Below are 17,595 nucleotides of genomic sequence, written 5' to 3' on the forward strand. Positions count from 1 at the left end.
TCCGAACGAGCAATGACATGAAGTTAACTGGAATAGGAGTCAGGATATAGTCCGATTCTAATTCTAATTGCTTAAGTTGGATTAGCGAAAGTACGATTTTGCAATTAGCTGATCGACTTTAATTGACATTGCTGTAATCTTGCTGATAATTGATAGTTTTAATAAAAAGTAATTTGTTTCAACTTTTAGTCTTTATTGTCAGTCCCGACTCATAGGAACGGTGAGAGGGGCGAAGGCCGAGGAACCACTCCAAAATTTGGGAATACCCCTTGAACAAAGGAGACAAAAAAATAATATATATATATATATATATATATATATATATATATATATATTCTCGTGAAAAGGGTCCAAAAAAGTTCAGTTTATCTACGGTCTAAAATTTATTTTAGACGGATTGCTTATTCCTACATATTTCCTTATTAGACAATCTCTCAATCAACCGATTATACATTAAAAAAAGTCTTTAGACAAAGAAAAAGGAGAAGACAACAACCTAAGAATACGCTAAGAGCGATAACCCTCCACACTTTCGAAGAATATCAACGAGATCATCATTATTTGTTACTTAAAAAGATAATCATCGTTACCTAAGAGTTTATTGTCATCGGTGACCAATAAACCGGCAGCGAAAAAAATCCCCAAACAATTTGGCGCTAAAATGAGGGGGCTGAACCTTCGCCCTTCTATTTAGGAAATAGCTGTTATGTGCATCAATTGTTGTGCTAAAACGAGGGGGCTGAACCTTTGCCCTTCTATTTAGGAAATAGCTATTATATGCATCGAAAAATCGTTAGCTTTACTAATATTAACAATGCACTGACTGAAAGAAACCCCTCTTTTGGGCTTAGTACCCTCTTTTTCTGATAGAGTATTCCAATCTATAAAAAATAGAGTTCTGGCTGGAAAAACACTTTCCCTTAGTACGAAACTCACCGTTTTCATTTGTTTAGCTCATCTTTTGGCTTTTGATCGTGGCGAATAGGGTTTGTTCTTAACAGTTATTTGAAGTTCATAGATCTGCTTTCAGTTGGGTCAGTTTGTTTGGTTGGTTCTGCTTAGCTCCTTCGTTGGTGTAGTTCCAAGTTGGTGAAAGGGAAGAAAGAAAGGTATCCGTTTATTTGGAGTTGGGTTCATTATGTCACTCTTTTCTAAAGTTCAGATGTCGTCGGCTATGGACAAAGCGATGAAAACGATGTCTCTGGAAGAAGAAGATGAGCCGTTTGTCATGCCAGATCTTCCGCAGTACAGATCTGGTGAACTGAATGTTTTATGTTTAATTGGAAGGTTACTTAATCCAAAAAGTCAAAGTATGTCTAGTCTGATTTTTAATATGCAAAGAAAGTGGCTGAAGATAGGAAGAGTTAGGGGTGTAGCTCTTTCAAAGGAGCGGTTTCAATTTATCTTCAGGTACGAACATGATCTGCTAGAGGTTTTGGATAAGGGCTTCCAGTCCTATGATCAGTGGTGGTTAGTGACGGATAGGTGGTCAGAACCTCCTCCACCAGATTCGTTGCAATTTGTCACCTTCTGGGTTCAGATAAGGAACATCCCGATAAATTACTACACAAAAGAAACGATCACTTTGCTGGGTAAATTAATTGGTCAGGTGTTAGAGGTTGTCGTCGATCCCACACGGTCTCAGAACAAGGATTTTGTGAGAGTCAAGGTTAGATTTGATGTCTCCAAGCCGTTGAGGAAATCCAAAATCATCAACCTGCCGAAAGAGCTGTCTACAACGGTTTATTTCTTCTATGAGAGGGTCCAGAAAAGATGTTACAATTGTCAAAGGCTTACGCATGTGGATGAAGACTGCCCTTTGATTCTCAAAATCAGGGAAGATTAGTTAGTAGACAGAAAAATGGGGCGTAAAGTTGTGAAGGCAAAGCCAGAGTTGATTCTTAAGGAAGACGATCCTCTTTTTGGAGTGTTAAGAGAAGATCAGGTCGGCTTACATCCTTTACTAGGTAGACCAAGAATTGCTCCAGATGTTTTAGAAGGTATGCGTCAGTATTTGAGGTTAGCTAATGCTGAAGACAAAGCTCTAAAGATAGAGAAAGTGAAAAAGTCAGTGGCTGATGCTGAGAAAGATCCTATTGCTCAAAAAACAGTCCTCCGGTTGGAACCAGCTCCGATCATCTCGACGGACTACAGCAGAGGAAAAGGGCTGGTTTTCGGTTATGATACGTCAGTAGTGGAATCCTCGCAACCTGCAAATACATATGGTATTGGAAAATTGTTATCAGGGGCGATTCAGGCTGAAAGGAACAGGCTAAAGTCTCAAGCTTCTTCAGAAGTGTTGCTAGGGACTCAGGCGGTGGTTGACTATCCTCTCTCTTCCTCCTCTTTTCAATCTTGTCCAACGGCTTATGTGGTTGGCTTCAATGAAGCTAGCCCTTCCGGGACAAAATCCAAAAAAAGATAAGGGAAGAAAAAGACCATATGTTAGTAAGAGAAAGCCTAAGCCTAAAAATCCCCTTGAGTCTTTTGGTGACAAAGGTAGTCTCAAAGGTGTGCAAGTTGGATTTCTGGAGAAAAGAAAAGGAGAAGATTTAATCAGTGAAGCTCAAAAAGTCGCAAGGCGCAATCAAAATGAGGTGGTCCCAAATGAGGGACCGTCCCATATCTAATGAGCATTCTGAGTTAGAACTGTCAAGGTTTGGGGCGGCCTCAAGACTTGACAGTTCAGCGTCTCATGGAAATGCGTAAGAAACATTTTCCTAAGATTTTGTTCGTGATGGAGACAATGAATATAAGAAATTGTACTGGTAGATATTCAAGTGTGGTTGGGTTACGAACGGGTATATACAGTGGATCCGGTTGGTAGATGTGGGGGTTTAGCTTTGTTTTGGAAGAAAAGCATCTCGGTGGACTTTCTCAGTGTAGATAAGAATGTGTTGGATCTGGAAGTTGTGTTTGGAAACAAAAAGTTCTTCCTTTCTTGTATATATGGTAATCCGCGAGTTGAGTTAAGACATTTGGTTTGGGAGAAAATCACCAGATTGGGCATTCAGCGAAAGGAAGTTTGGTGTATGCTTGTGGACTTCAATGAAATCTTACACAATGGAGAAAAATTAGGTGGCCTAGAAGGAATGAAAGCTCTTTTGTTGATTTCTCCAACATGCTGCAAGCTTGTGGGATGATCGAGCACCCTGGTTCTGGTAATAGTTTCTCCTGGGGAGGAAGACGAGGTGAGTTATGGACCCAGAGTTGGATAGGTGTTTTGGGAATAAAGCCTGGTTCGATGTTTTTCCGGTGGCAAACCAACTGTTTTTGGAAAAGAAAGGGTCGGACCACCGACCAGTCCTTCTCAATATCTTTTCCTCGCAAGAATCGTATAGAGGATCCATCAGGTTTGATAAAAGAATGCTACATCAACCTTTGGTGTTAGAAACGATCAAGCAAGCCTGGTTTGCCTCAAACTCTTCTTTTGGCCAATCTTTGTCTGAACGTTTGAGAAGATGCAGAAAGGCTCTTAGTAAATGGAAGAGAGTCAACGATACCAATGCGAAGGAGAAAATCAATTGTATCCAAAATGCCATTGAAGTCGAGCATGCCTCCCTAGCCCCCTCCTTTCCCAGAATGGCTATGTTGAAAAGACAAATGGTAATGGCTCATAGATGAGAAGAGAGTTTTTGGAAACAGAAGAGTAGAAGATTATGGCATAACTCTGGAGACAAGAACACTAAGTTTTTTCATGCCTCTGTGAAAGCGGATAGATCGAATAATGGATTGGAAGCTCTTTTGGATGAAGACGAGATTCTCCATCGTGCGGAAGCTTCTAAAGGAGAGGTGGCAATCTCCTATTTCGAGAACCTCTTCTCTTCTTCGTTTCCGGTTGACCCTTCAGCTCTTTTTGAAGGCTTTCTTCCTAGAGTCACTATCCCGATGAATGATAAGCTGATGTCAAAAGTTTTGAAAGAAGAGGTCAGGGAAGCGGTCTTCTCCATTAAAGCTGCTAGTGCTCCTGGGGCAGATGGAATGACAGGTTTGTTTTTCCAACAATATTGGGACATTGTTGGAAAACAACTCACTCTAGAAGTGCAAAGGTTCTTCGATGAAGGTTTTTTTCAATCTGAATGGAACTTTACACAGATATGTTTAATTCCAAAGAAGGTTAACTCAGTTCTAATGTCAGATTTGAGACCCATCAGCATGTGCTCAGTTATGTACAAAGTGATCTCCACAATCATGGTGTCAAGATTGCAGCCGTTTCTCCCGGATTTAGTCTCTCCTAATCAGTTGGCTTTTGTGGAGGATAGACTGATCTCAGACAACATTATCAAAGCTCATGAAGTAGTACATGGGTTGAGAACACATGATGCAATATCGAAGAAGTTCATGGAAATTAAAACTGATATGTCAAAAGCCTCTGACAGGATTGAGTGGAGCTACCTGCATCACCTTCTACTAGCTTTAGGGTTTCACTCCTCTTGGGTAGACTTGATAATAAAGTGCGTGACATCAGTGACCTACACGGTTTTGATTAATGGTCAACCCCATGGGATGGTGTTTCCTGAGAGAGGGCTAAGACAAGGTGATCCCCTTTCGCCCTTTCTCTTTGTTTTATGTGCAGAAGGGCTTACCCATCTCCTTAATAAGGCTGAACAGCAAAGGCTTATAAGCGGGATGAGTTTCTCTGTTGATGGACCGTCAATCCATCATCTGCTTTTTGCTGATGATACCTTATTCGTTTGTAAGGCGGAAGAAGCACAATGTGTGGCTATTAACAATATTTTGAAGATTTATGGTGAGGCGACTGGTCAGATGATTAATCTGGATAAGTCTTCAATTACTTTTGCTGCAAAGGTGGAAGAAGGTATAAAGGCCCAAGTAAAAGCTATTATGGGTATTGATAAAGAGGGTGGAGCAGGAACTTATCTAGGATTGCCAGAATGCTTCAGCGGTTCCAAAACAGATATGCTAGAGTATATCAATGATAGAATGAAGAATAGATTGTCTGGTTGGTTTGCAAGGTCTCTTTCTTCAGGTGGGAAGGAGATTCTATTGAAAACGGTGGCAATGGCAATGCCGGTTTTTGCCATGTCCTGTTTTAAACTTCCAAAGTCTACTTGTGATTCTCTCTCTAGCGCTATGTCTTCTTTTTGGTGGAGTTCAATAGAAAATCAGAGAAAGATTCATTGGATAGCGTGGGACAGGCTGTGTTTGAGAAAGGATCAAGGAGGTTTGGACTTTAAAGACATCGAGCTTTTTAATCAGGCATTATTGGCAAAGCAAGCTTGGAGACTTTTACAGGACTCTGATAGTCTATTCTCTCGTTTTCTGAAGAGTCGGTACTATGAAAACTCTTCCTTCCTTTCAGCAGAGTGTGGGAGGAGGCCGTCTTTTGCCTGGAGAAGCATCCTACATGGAAGGGATCTTCTGGAGTTGGGTTTAAAGCAAAGAGTAGGAGATGGAGCCTTCATAAAAGTTTGGTCTACTCCCTGGTTGGAGGATGCAGGAATGAGAGTTAATGAAAAACATACTGGTAGATTTGGAACTATCAGTCAAGGATTTAATAGATCCAACCACGAGAGATTGGAATCCTTTGGCTTTGGAGGAGAATTTTTTCCAACGTGACGTGGATATAATCAAAAAGACTAAACTGGTCCTATCTTCACCTGATTTCTTGTGTTGGAAATTCAATAAAAGTGGAGATTATACGATCAGATCAGGGTATTGGTTGGCCTGCCAGACTTTTAGAGAAGAGGAAATAATACTGGCAACAATGCTTCCTTCCTTAAATGAGATTAAAGACCAGATCTGGAAGTTGTTGGCTCCCTCCAAGTTAAAGATTTTCATTTGGAAGGCAGCTAGTGGAGCATTACCGGTGTTGGAAAGACTAAACTCCAGAGGGATGAAGTTGGATCCGCTGTGTGAAACATGTGGGATGGAAGGTGAATCTATCAACCACCTGCTGTTTGAATGCTCGTTTGCTAGGCAGGTTTGGGCAGTTGCAGGGTTTCCCTTACCAGAGAATGGTTTTGACAAAATTTCGATCTATCAAAACTTGCACTTGGTGTTTTCCATTTGTAAGAATGTCCAGCTTTCACTGCAGATAAAAAGATATCTTCCCTGGATTCTATGGCTCATGTGGAAAAATCGTAACAACTTGGTCTTTGAAGGTAATGTTTACCTGATTACTGATTTAGTCAAAAAGATCAGAGAGGATGCGGAAGAATGGTTTCAAGCCCAGAAGTTAGATGAGAAGGAAGAAAGTAATAGTCAAAAGGTAATGCCAAAGACCTAGCATTGGAAACCACCAGAGAAACCTTGGGTTAAGTGTAATGTAGCTTCGTCTTGGGACAAAGATAAAGCTATAAGTGGTGCAGCGTGGGTTCTGAGAAACTCGGAAGGGACAGTCCTGCTTCACAGTAGACATTCCTTTGCGTTGATAAGGTCAAAAGAGAAAGCTGCATTGCAAAGCAGTCTATGGGCAATGGAGAGCATGAAAAGCTTACATATCCCGAGAGTGATCTTTGCTTTAGAAAATGCGGAGTTGGAAGGAGTGAAGAACAGACCGTCTGCTTGGCCAAACTATAAGTTACAGGCGGAAAAACTTGCTTTGGCTCTGTCCTTCATCTCAGATTGGAAAGCAATCTGTGAAACAAGAAAGGCTAACTTAGGTGCATTCTTGATAGCAAAGAGTGTCACAAGTGGTGAATGATCACAATCATATGTAGCTCAGAGCTACCTCTATTGGTTACAGGGAGTTTTTATATCTGACCAAAGCTTTATCTAGCTGCTTTGGCTCCTTGTTGTTGATTGTTTTTGTTCCTTTTTGTAAAAGGTAAAACTCGTAGTATTAAAATATGGCTATCATTCAGTCGAAAAAAAAAAAAAGTTGAATAATAATGGAGCATCCTAAGTTTGCAACCGAACAATATTGATGCAATTATGCTAAAAGTTATGTCAAAGCCTAAAATGTATCTTCATATATTTCGTATTTAAATTTTCTGGTGTAACTTTTAGCCATTGATATCCTTTTGCGTGTTCTTTTATCAATGGACATAAAATGTTCAACCTCTAAACGAATCAGGCTCTATGTCATTATTGGGCCTTATACTGGCCCATTAATCGAGCTCGCTTTCAAGAATCGAAAACATGTGTGCCGTTGTTAGTAAGTTAAGTTATCTTCACTCAGTCTCTTTGTAGAAGCTAATACATGCGTGCCGTTTGAACACAAATCAATTAACTAAAATCCTTTCATTGTTTAAGCAAACTTCATGTCGTTTTCTCTTTAAAAAAGTGGATTTCGAAGCGTTTCTTTCGAACTGGAAGAAGCTAGAGCTAATAAATCCAAAAAATTCTCAAGTCCACTAAAAGAGAGGTAACAAACGCAAACGCATATATTTATCGCAAACAACATTACAAAGCAAAACGCAAACGTAAATTCCAAATGATATCAGCTAAATCGTTCCTAGAAAAAAAAAAAACACAAAACAAAACGCTAAAATCCTTAACCGCCGAATCCGTAAAGAGTCCTTCCTTGTCTCTTAAGAGCATAAACCACATCCATTGCAGTCACCGTCTTCCTTCTCGCGTGCTCGGTGTAAGTAACCGCATCACGGATAACGTTCTCCAAAAAGATCTTGAGGACGCCACGTGTCTCCTCGTAGATCAGACCGCTGATGCGCTTGACGCCGCCTCGACGAGCCAACCTCCGGATCGCAGGCTTAGTGATTCCTTGGATGTTGTCTCTCAGAACCTTCCTGTGACGCTTCGCTCCTCCTTTGCCCAAACCTTTACCTCCCTTTCCACGACCTGACATTTTTTTCGAGAAGAATTGGGTTTGATTTAACAGTGTTTGAGATTGTGAGATGAGATTGAGAAATTGGTGAGAGGAGAGGTGGTTTTATATACAAGACTTAATCTGAGCCGTCAAATGTTTCTTTAGATCTAACGGTTATAAATATCGATCCGGATGAAATGTGATATTACATATAAGCCGTTGATTTATTTTTATCGACGGGTAATATTATCGATCCGCGTGATGCTTGTAAGTGAAAATTTTATGAATTTTCAATTAAGCGCCACGGATTGAGAAAAATAGCGCCTATAATTTTTCACGGCCTTTTCTCAAAACTCTACTATCGAACAAATCATAATATCAAAATTTGTTCCTTATATAAACATTTCACATATATATTTTACAAACGGGTAATATTCATTTTTATTTTATTTTTTTCACACTGGAAGTGACAAATAAAAATAAAACTATAACTGAGTTATACATTGATAGGTAATTTGGACCGTTTGGTTTATGTCCCATTAGAGAAGAACTCGTATATGCTATCTTGCTATAGGCTTCACGTTGTCGGTATCAAACGTTACAGTCACATTCAGCTCAACCGAGCTGTGACTAGACTCCATGTTTTGGTTCCTACTTATCCTCGCGTTTTCAGAAGCAAGACACTCTTTGAGATTGATGATAACTTGAGACATGGTTGGTCGTTTGGCTGAAGAAGGATTTGCGCATGACATTGCTACTTCAAGAGCTTTCCAGACAGAGCGGGTGTCGTAGTTCCCGTTAAGTTTTGGATCCACGATCTGGCTAGTATCTCCTTTAGTGATCACAAACGAAACCCATTCTGCTATGTTAGGGTTTTCACGGGTTTGATCAATCACTCTTTGGTTTGTGACAATCTCTAGTAGTAAGATCCCGAAGCTATAGACGTCACTCTTCTCAGACAACTCACTTGTTAAGTAATATCTGTAAAAGCAAGAAGATAGATCATGTGATTTATATGTAATCTAAAATTCTTTAACCATTTGAAACTATATTTGAACCATGCATGGTGTAGGATGATGGATATACTTACTCAGGGTCAAGGTATCCTAAAGTACCAGCAACAACTGTTGATACTTGAGATTGATCACCTCCAACTTGAAACGATCTAGAAAGTCCAAAATCCGCAATTTTGGCCTTGAACTCTTCATCCAATAGTATATTTGTACTTTTGACATCTCTATGCACCATTGCTGGTTTGCATCCAGTATGCAAGTATTCTAATCCTAATGCAGCTTCGATAGCTATTTGCAATCTAGTACCCCAATTTAAAACAGAGCCACCATGTTTTCCTACATCAAATGATTTTTATTTTTATCGTAAAGCTACACTAAGCATTATGCGAAATCACATATATAAATCTTGAAAAAATGGAATACTAATTCAACCATTGTTTATTTGATTTAATCTTCATTTTGGTGATCTATAAAAGATTCTTATGAGTTATATATGTGTTCACCTGATAAATGCTGATGTAAGTCTCCATTAGACATGTATTCATAGATGAGAGCAAAATGATCTTGTTCATCGCAATATCCGACAAGGCTTACCAAATTTATGTGGTGAACCCTTAGAAGAAGTTCAACCTGGCGGCAATGTAAAGCAAACATACACACATACAAATTAACATTGGTTTAACATATAATATAAAAAGATACATTACATTTTTTTTTTTTTTTGCATACCACTTAAATGCGGAAATTTAAACATTTCATACCTCTGCCTTAAATTCTTTGTACCCTTGTGCTGATGTTTGGGAAAGTAGTTTGACAGCTACTTGCTCTGAGCCATTTAGATCACCATGATAGACGATGCCAAACCCGCCTTCACCAAGAGGTCTTTGTAAGTTTTTAGTCATTTCCATAACCTCGGAATAAGTGAACCTCTTCTTTTTTGTTTGGATCCACGGTTCAGACTTATTTCCTGCAGGCAAATCAAATTCGTGTATATATATATATAAGCTAATATATATGATTGTTCTTGATTCAACGAGGTTGTACAAACATTCCATACTTGATGACATTTTCTTTTTGAACACAAGAAGGAGGATCATCACAACAACGATGGTAGCAATGGAAGCAACCGGTGCAACAATTGTCACTGGAAAATTTTTCTTTGGCTTATTGCATGTATTGGATAGACAAAGATATTTGTTTCCAAGGACACTACAAACGAGAAGTTAGAATTCATATGATATATTGAACCAATGTTTTAAAGGTCAGATATTAGACAGAGAGTATAAAATCACGTGAGAATCTTTCTTACTATAACTTTAGTCCTTTCCTTTCTCTATCGCGAAGAGCTTGTGGAATTGAACCACTAAGATTGTTCCTGCTCAAGTTTCTGTCGAAGTAGAGGAAGAAAATTTCATATACACAAAAATAATTCGTGTAAATGTAATTAGTAGATAAATTGAGAAACTTTAGTACATGACCAACAATGATTTCATAGAGGCTAGAAACTCGGGTACCATTCCACTCAAAGTGTTATTTGACAAATCCCTGAGATGTGAAAAAATGAACCATTATTTGCTTTGTATGAAGAACTACGATGGTATCCGTATATATATTAAACATCTGTGAGAAAAAAAAAAGCTTACGGACGTCTTTAATTAATCAATAATGATCATACTTACAAACTTTCTAGATGAGTCAGATTCTGAAAGTCAGATACTATGGTGCCACTCAAGCCACTCGAAGATAAATTTCTGGTTATTGTAAAGCATATTAAAAGTTTAGATTATATAGAAACAAGATATTTGAGTAAGTGTAAAAGCAAGATTATAACTTACAAAGAAATTATTCTTGGTGGTGAAGATATATCATCTGTGATGCTACAATTTAATCCATCCCACAAGAATTGCTTCGGGGCGCATGGATCTCCTTGCCAAGTGATTCGACTCAGTCGATAAGTAGATTTGATGTTCTTGATAGCAACCACTAGCATAACATTTCATGGACAGCGAGAAAAATATTTAATGAATTAGATTTCATGGATATACTTAGTTAAATGATCATTTCCTTAAAACAAGCTAGCAAAGAAAAAAATAACTAAACTATTTTTGGTACCTTCACTTTCAGTTGTTGGAGATTGTGGAAGCTGGAGAACTGAGTAAACTTCAAAAGCATTAAGTAGAGGTGGAAGTGTCGATCTTTGGGTTTTTATCAACTGCATGCGGCAAATACCTCCTTTGCATTGCCTAGGATTTGTTGTAAGCCTGGTCGTTATTTCAAGATACTTAGGACTAATAACTCCGGTGTTAATTGTCTCTCCATTCAATACAAAGTCGAATTCTCTAGTTTCATTGGCCTTTAGGACTTGGATCTCGGAGAAGTGCAAGTAAAAGTAAATTTGATCATCAGGATTCTCCAAACTCCAAACCATCGTTAGTGGCGCATCAAGATTTGTAGGTATTGCGGCCTGCTTAAGCGAAGCTTGCGGTGGATCATAGTGATTTTTATTGGATACATTTGCAGTTGTTGATATTTGTGTCCATTCGGGTTGCAAATATGGAATCCATGAACGATCATAAACATCTTTCGGGTACCTATCAAAACTCACAATCTTTCTCTTAGCATGGTTGTCATAGAGTAAAATGAGTAAGAATATTAATTTCTCAAGCTTCTTTTATATCTAAACTTTTGAATGTATCGTGATCATGTACATATTATAATTTGAGATAATAGACTAGTTATGATTTAAAGTTGAATACGTACCGAAGAAGAACCGAGGCATTGCTAAGATACATGCGAAAGTAATATTTCAGGGAACCAGATCTAGCGATGTAAGTATCACTCGCCAAAGGTCGTAGTTCCAAAGCTGATATCATTGGTGTAGTTGCCCCTGTCTTAACAAGACAAATTTGCAAAGAGTTTGATTTTGGGATGTGAATGATCTCCTTCACTGTACCATCTGGCACTATTGCCATATCTATTGTTGTCCACTTATTAGGCCCGATATGCATATCGAATTCCGGGCTAACATTAAGCCCGTCAAAGTTCCCATAGAAAAACGTAGCTCTAATGAGATAGTTCCTCCCTTCTTCCACCCTTAGATCATAGCAGTTTCGTATTCCATCGGGAAAGTATCGTAGGGTTGCGTATTGTTTTAAATTTTCCAGTTCAAGATTTTTTGGGATTCTACCGGTCTTTCCACTTTGAATGAAATTATCGTCCGATGAGAACTGTATTCCGGTTTCGGATTCTATATAAGGGGGCTCATTTATAGGTAAGCCACAATCTAAACTGATAAAACCTGTTAAGAAATGAAACATATGAATGATAAAAAAGAAAAAGAAAAAAGTGTTGAGTATATGCATGGGTATATAGCCGTATAGGGAAACGGGTACTAGCTATGTTAGTGGTGCTCAGTACTCACACCTCTATTGCCATATCATAAATCCATGTTGGAATATGGTCTCTCTCCTTTCAGGGGCTTATATGACAAAAATAAAATAAAATGTCCCACTTCATGGGTTGTGTTAGTAGAAAAACAAATACTAACTAACAAAAATAGGGAAAACTAAAGATGATAATTGGTTAAAAATACCACACTTAAATCAGATTATATTTGTGGCCTCAAAATTTGTTATTAATAGGTGACGGAAAAGTGTTTATTATGCCTTATGGTCGGACGGGGCAGGAGGCTTGCATACCTTCTTGACTTTGTGCTTCAGCAAGACGAAGGATGAGAAAAACACCAAACCAATACGCCACTAGAAGCCAACGAAGCCTCTTCATGATTCCGATCACAATACAGGCAAAAAATTAAGATCAACGCACACTTATGTACTCACGTTTCACTTGTATACTATATGTAAGGACACACGAATTAAGCTTCTCTTATATGGACACTAAGTTAAACCAAGCTAAAGTCAACCATATGAGAAATTGAGTGACGATGGAATGAATTCTCTTGATTCAAGAAAAACCAAGTGAAGGAGTGAGCAATGATGTCTTCTAGTTATAAAATCACTTTCGCAAGATTAATATATTTTAAATCAAAGCACGCGGAAAGTCTTCATACATGTCGTACGTGCGTATACGACCAGGTCCTGTCATAACCTTGAGTAGAGAATTTTCATTGGTGCAATTAAATTTATTTCTTAATTCTTGACTATACAAAATGCAACTTGCTCATATAGACTTTTTACCAAAGACCTTGTCAATCTGCGAAATCTTTTTGGGCTTTAATATTCACCACCATTACGCATGAAGAAACGTTAAGAGCGAGTTGATTTTAATATAATCATAATGCTCTTGATATTTTTTATTAACAAGTGAAGTGAGATATTCTTTATGTATTCTTTTTTTTTTTGTTTTCTCTTCCATGAATACCATTTGCAGTATAATATACTTTGAAGTATCTAAGAGAAGGAGAGTACGTAAATGAACGAAATACATGAATTTAACAATCTAAGCTCAAAAATCAAGAGGGTTGGAAATAAGTAGACGTGACCAAACCATAGAGATATAAACGATACTCGATCAACTTTTAAATGTATCGTATACATATTATTACCATATACAGTCCAGTCTGAAAACAGACATTAATAGATAGACTAGTTATGGTTATACTTATAAGTTGAATATATGTACCGAAGAAGAAGGTGGAATCAAAGTGGTCGTTGACATGCAAAAGCTGGTTTCCTTTAGACTTATATAAACCAGGCTGAACAATCAAAGTCAATTATACCACTTGAAAGCCTTCCCTCTCCCTCGCTTCTATTAAAACATACTATAATTCCATTATTTAAGTATGGGTTCATATAATTAATTATGACAAGTCGAATCTTTTCTGACCAAGAAACTAGTAACAACTAACAAAAACAATTTCCACTACAAAACGTATTATACTAATAATGTGTATATTTAGATTGAGATATTGTCCATTTTGCTAAATTTCATTTCGCCAGTTAATTATTTTTTTTGGGTTTGAACTATGACATGTATTCACGTTTTCAGAGGATTGACTTGGTACTTGGTATAGGGTCATTTGCTTGAAATGTCTACAGTAGTTTTGTTCCCCTCGTCGCTTATAAACTTGATTTATAGTTCATAAGTTGGAGGCCGTGACTTTCAGAATTTTCTTTGGAAATTAAGAGAATATGGAGAGTTCATATAAGCTTTTGTTGGTTGCCCTTGTAACTTTCGCTACAGTTCGCTTTGTTCAAGCTCAGGACGAAGGTATGTATCAACATTTTTATGTTATAGGAAGTATTCTTTTCTAGTAGATTAAACTTGTCTCTTTTCGCATTCCTATATATATATGATCATCTTAATATATATAAAAAAAAAAGAGAAGGAATTTTGAGTTCAATGGATTTATAATAGTTTGAACTCGTTTCTTGGATCATATAGACGATGGATAAACCCTTTCAAGTAACCAATATATCTTGACCCAAGATTATTCTGTTTTTTTTTTTTTTTTGCGCAAGTAAAGAAATTGCATTTCTAAATTACCAAGAACTAGGTGTTGTCCCACGAAAAATATTTTAGAAAAATGTGATTGAAGTATATAATTTTAATATACAAATTATTATGTTCTAAAATTAGTAATTAACATATTCACAAGTATATATCAATCAATCGCAATAAGTAACATAATTACACATGTAAACCCTTGAAAAAATGTTTTCTTGATAAAGTTTTAAATGTAAGTAAGTGTATAAGATGTGACATGTATAAGACCAAATATATTCAAACATATAAGTAACAATGCAATTTTGTTAAGTTTTTTTATTTGTGGATGATTTGGTATTGTATTCAATATTATTTATATATTTGCATGAATTATTTAAGTATATTTTAATTTTTTTAGTCTTTTCAAGAGTTTTAAAATATTACAAGTTAACCCTGTGTATACGGAGACCTTATTTAGTAATATATAGTGAAAATATACCAATTTGACAAAAATTTGGCAATTAATTGCTAGATTAACACTTCATCCTATCCAATAACTATAATGACACAATTTTTATGTAAAAAAACTAAAAACCCAGATTTTTTTTTTTTTGAAAAAAACGAAAAACCTAAAAATTATAGTGTTTAATATTTTTATTTAAAAATATGATTAATTAAAAATAGAAAATGATTAAAAATATGATGTTTATTTTTAATATAATATATAAAAATAAAATATGTATAAAAATAATATTCAAAAATTGTTTATAAAAATATTATGTATAAAGATATGAATTAAAAATATGAAGTTTAAGATTATATATTTTAAACAAGTTTTATAAAAAATATAATGTATGAAATTATAACTAAAAAAAATGTATATAAAAAATGTTAAAATTAGATTTATGAAAATATAATATAATATATTTTAATATGATTTTGAATATGATGTTAAATTTTTATTAAGTTTTAGGAAATTAAAATGTTAAAATATGCTTTAAATATATGAGTTAAAAAATATGATTCATAATAGGATTTATAAAAAAAATTATAATTAATAAAAATATGATTGAAAAAAATATAATTTAAAATAAACCTATTGTCACTATATTTACATTTTACATCTAAGAAATCTATTATCAAACACCATATTTTTGGAAACAAGCAAAAAAACTGTCATAACATAAACAAATCTGTCATAACATATGATATTCACATACGTCATTTTAGCAATTTTTTAAAAACGTTATAAATTTGTTATCAAACGACAGATTTTTGATTAAATTAAAAAATCTGTTGTAACTTAAAACAAATCTGTTATCAATAGAGGTCAACCTAGTAAATATATTTCTGTAAAAAAATGTGTCATAACAAAAAAATAAATCTGAAATAACTGTAGAAAATAAATCTGCCAGACATTATATCAATTTCGCATATATTGTAAAAGTCTGTGGTGTTTTTATAAATAAGCTTGTCATGAAAAATAAATCTGTCATCAATTATAAATCTGTCATAACTGTAGTTAAAAAATCTTTCATCCAAAATAATTCTGTCATAACTGTAGTTAAAAAATCTGTCGTACAAAATAAGTTTGTCATAGCAAATCTGTCATACAAAAATAAATCTGTCATCAATTATAAATCTGTCATAACTGTAGTTAAAAAATCTGTCGTCAAAAATAAGTCTATCATAACAAATCTGTCATACAAAAATAAATGGGGTGTGCAAAAATAAATCTGTCATAACTAGTCCGACAGACTTTTGAAAATATTTTAATTTTCTTAAAAAAAAAATCTGGGAGAGTAAATTTAACTTTATTTTTTTCCTAACAAAGCAACAAAATGTATTTTAGGCAAAAAATAAACTCATATAACCCTCATATTTTATGAATTATATTAGTAATTAACATCTAAATTTGGGTCAATCTAGTTTTTCTCCCTAATATATAAGTAAATTATAAATTAGAGAATTTTGAGATTGCACGTTTTATAGTTTTACGGTATGATTTTAATATGTAGTTTTATCTCATTAAAACTCTTGTTTGAAATTGATAACGTTAATGAGATAAAAATTCTTGATATATAAATAAGTTTTTTAATGAGATAAAACTCATGTTGATTTTATCTAATTATAACTACCACTCAGCTTTTTTTTAATTAGCTTCTTTGATATGTTTGGGATTGTGTATATTTTCCATAATTCTTTCTTTCGATGAATGTGGTTTTATATTGAAACAGGGTTTATCAGTTTGGATTGCGGGTTATCCCCGACTGAACAGTCTCCTTATACTGAGTCTGCAACTGGATTACAGTACTCATCAGATTCAAGTTATATCCAAACTGGAAAAATTGCTAGGATTCAGAGAGATCTTGAGGGACCTCACTTAAAGCCTCAAACAACGGTTAGATACTTTCCAGACGGAATACGCAACTGTTACAATATTACGGTGAAGCAAGGAACCAAGTATATGATCAGAGTTAGAGCAATATATGGGAATTACGACGGTCTTAATACTTATCCTAGATTTGACTTGTACATAGGCCCTAATTTCTGGATAACACTAGACACTAAAGAGTATGTCCGGAAGGAGATCGTTCACATCCCAAGATCAAACATGTTGGACCTGTGCCTTGTCAAGACGGACACGTTCACGCCATTTATATCGGCCATCGAAATGAGGCCGCTACCAAATAACAGTTATATCACCACATCGGGTTCGTTGAAATTGTTTTCGCGGTATTATTTTAGCAATTCAGAGGACGTACTAAGGTGAGTTTACTTTGACTAAGATTATATAAGTCTTTGATATCTTTTTATCATTGTTCATTCAATGGTGGCTTAAAGATTTAAAATTTTGGCAAAGAATAGGTACTCCGAGGATGTCTATGATAGAATGTGGAATTCATACAATCAAACAGACTGGAAAGAGATATCCACAAGTCTTACGGTGAACACTTCCGATAGTTTCCGTCTTCCTCAAAATGCTATCAAAACCGCTGCAACATCTGCGAATGCCAGCGAGCCATTGATAGATATCGAGTTTCCAGAATCTGCTAATGATAAAGTTTACATTTACCTCCACTTTTCTGAGGTCCACGCCTTAAAAGCCAATGAGACTAGAGAGTTCGACATTTCTTTAAACGGAGAATCGATAAAAGATTCGTACAAGCCTTTATATCTTCAGTCCGAAACGTTAAGCAACCCGTCGCCAGTTATCTGTACAGGCCAAAAATGCATCGTAAAGCTGACGAGATCGGGGAAGTCTACACACCCACCTCTGCTTAACGCCATTGAAGGTTTTGCGGTTGCCGATTTTCTACAGTCTGAAACTGATGAAAATGATGGTACGTACGTAAAAACGCTATAGTGAATGTTTTTGTATATTACAAATTACAATATGCTAAA

At 35.8% G+C, this 17,595-nt stretch overlaps 5 protein-coding genes across 6 annotated transcripts in view; 3 read left to right on the plus strand and 2 right to left on the minus strand.

Annotated features, from left to right (window-relative positions):
* Positions 1,163-1,846, plus strand: LOC104783831 (uncharacterized protein At4g02000-like). The gene is made up of 2 exons (XM_010508933.1): positions 1,163-1,287; positions 1,411-1,846. The coding sequence occupies exons 1-2, from the start codon at positions 1,163-1,165 to the stop codon at positions 1,844-1,846; spliced, it is 561 nt and encodes a 186-aa protein (XP_010507235.1).
* LOC104783832 lies at positions 1,862-6,667 on the plus strand. The gene is made up of 4 exons (XM_010508934.1): positions 1,862-2,374; positions 3,646-5,576; positions 5,653-6,218; positions 6,294-6,667. Exons 1-4 carry the CDS (start codon positions 1,862-1,864, stop codon positions 6,665-6,667), a joined length of 3,384 nt encoding a protein of 1,127 aa, XP_010507236.1.
* Positions 7,326-7,843, minus strand: LOC104780447 (histone H4). Its single transcript, XM_010504947.2, has one exon. The coding sequence runs from the start codon at positions 7,769-7,771 to the stop codon at positions 7,460-7,462; it is 312 nt and encodes a 103-aa protein (XP_010503249.1). The 5' UTR covers positions 7,772-7,843; the 3' UTR covers positions 7,326-7,459.
* On the minus strand, positions 8,161-12,698 carry LOC104780448 (probable LRR receptor-like serine/threonine-protein kinase MEE39). 2 transcript variants are annotated; one of them, XM_010504949.1, is made up of 12 exons: positions 12,444-12,698; positions 11,506-12,043; positions 10,858-11,336; positions 10,581-10,728; positions 10,425-10,496; positions 10,219-10,290; positions 10,055-10,132; positions 9,803-9,954; positions 9,507-9,712; positions 9,249-9,375; positions 8,823-9,081; positions 8,161-8,713 (listed from the first exon to the last, which is right to left on the minus strand). In XM_010504949.1, the coding sequence occupies exons 1-12, from the start codon at positions 12,526-12,528 to the stop codon at positions 8,293-8,295; spliced, it is 2,637 nt and encodes an 878-aa protein (XP_010503251.1). In that variant the 5' UTR covers positions 12,529-12,698; the 3' UTR covers positions 8,161-8,292. The 2 variants fall into 2 exon arrangements, with proteins under 2 accessions (XP_010503251.1, XP_010503250.1); XM_010504948.1 differs by having other exon boundaries at positions 9,507-9,954.
* The window catches only part of LOC104783833 (putative receptor-like protein kinase At3g46340), a 6,821-nt gene continuing 3,111 nt past the window's right edge, over positions 13,886-17,595 (plus strand). Inside the window, exons 1-3 of the mRNA XM_010508935.1 lie at positions 13,886-13,974; positions 16,428-16,959; positions 17,059-17,538. Of these exons, the coding sequence (XP_010507237.1) occupies positions 13,896-13,974; positions 16,428-16,959; positions 17,059-17,538 (1,091 nt within the window). The 5' untranslated portion in view covers positions 13,886-13,895. The remainder of the gene's footprint in view (positions 13,975-16,427; positions 16,960-17,058; positions 17,539-17,595) is intronic.

This window comes from Camelina sativa, chromosome 4, assembly GCF_000633955.1.
Source record: "Camelina sativa cultivar DH55 chromosome 4, Cs, whole genome shotgun sequence".
NCBI classification, from domain to species: Eukaryota; Viridiplantae; Streptophyta; class Magnoliopsida; order Brassicales; family Brassicaceae; genus Camelina; species Camelina sativa.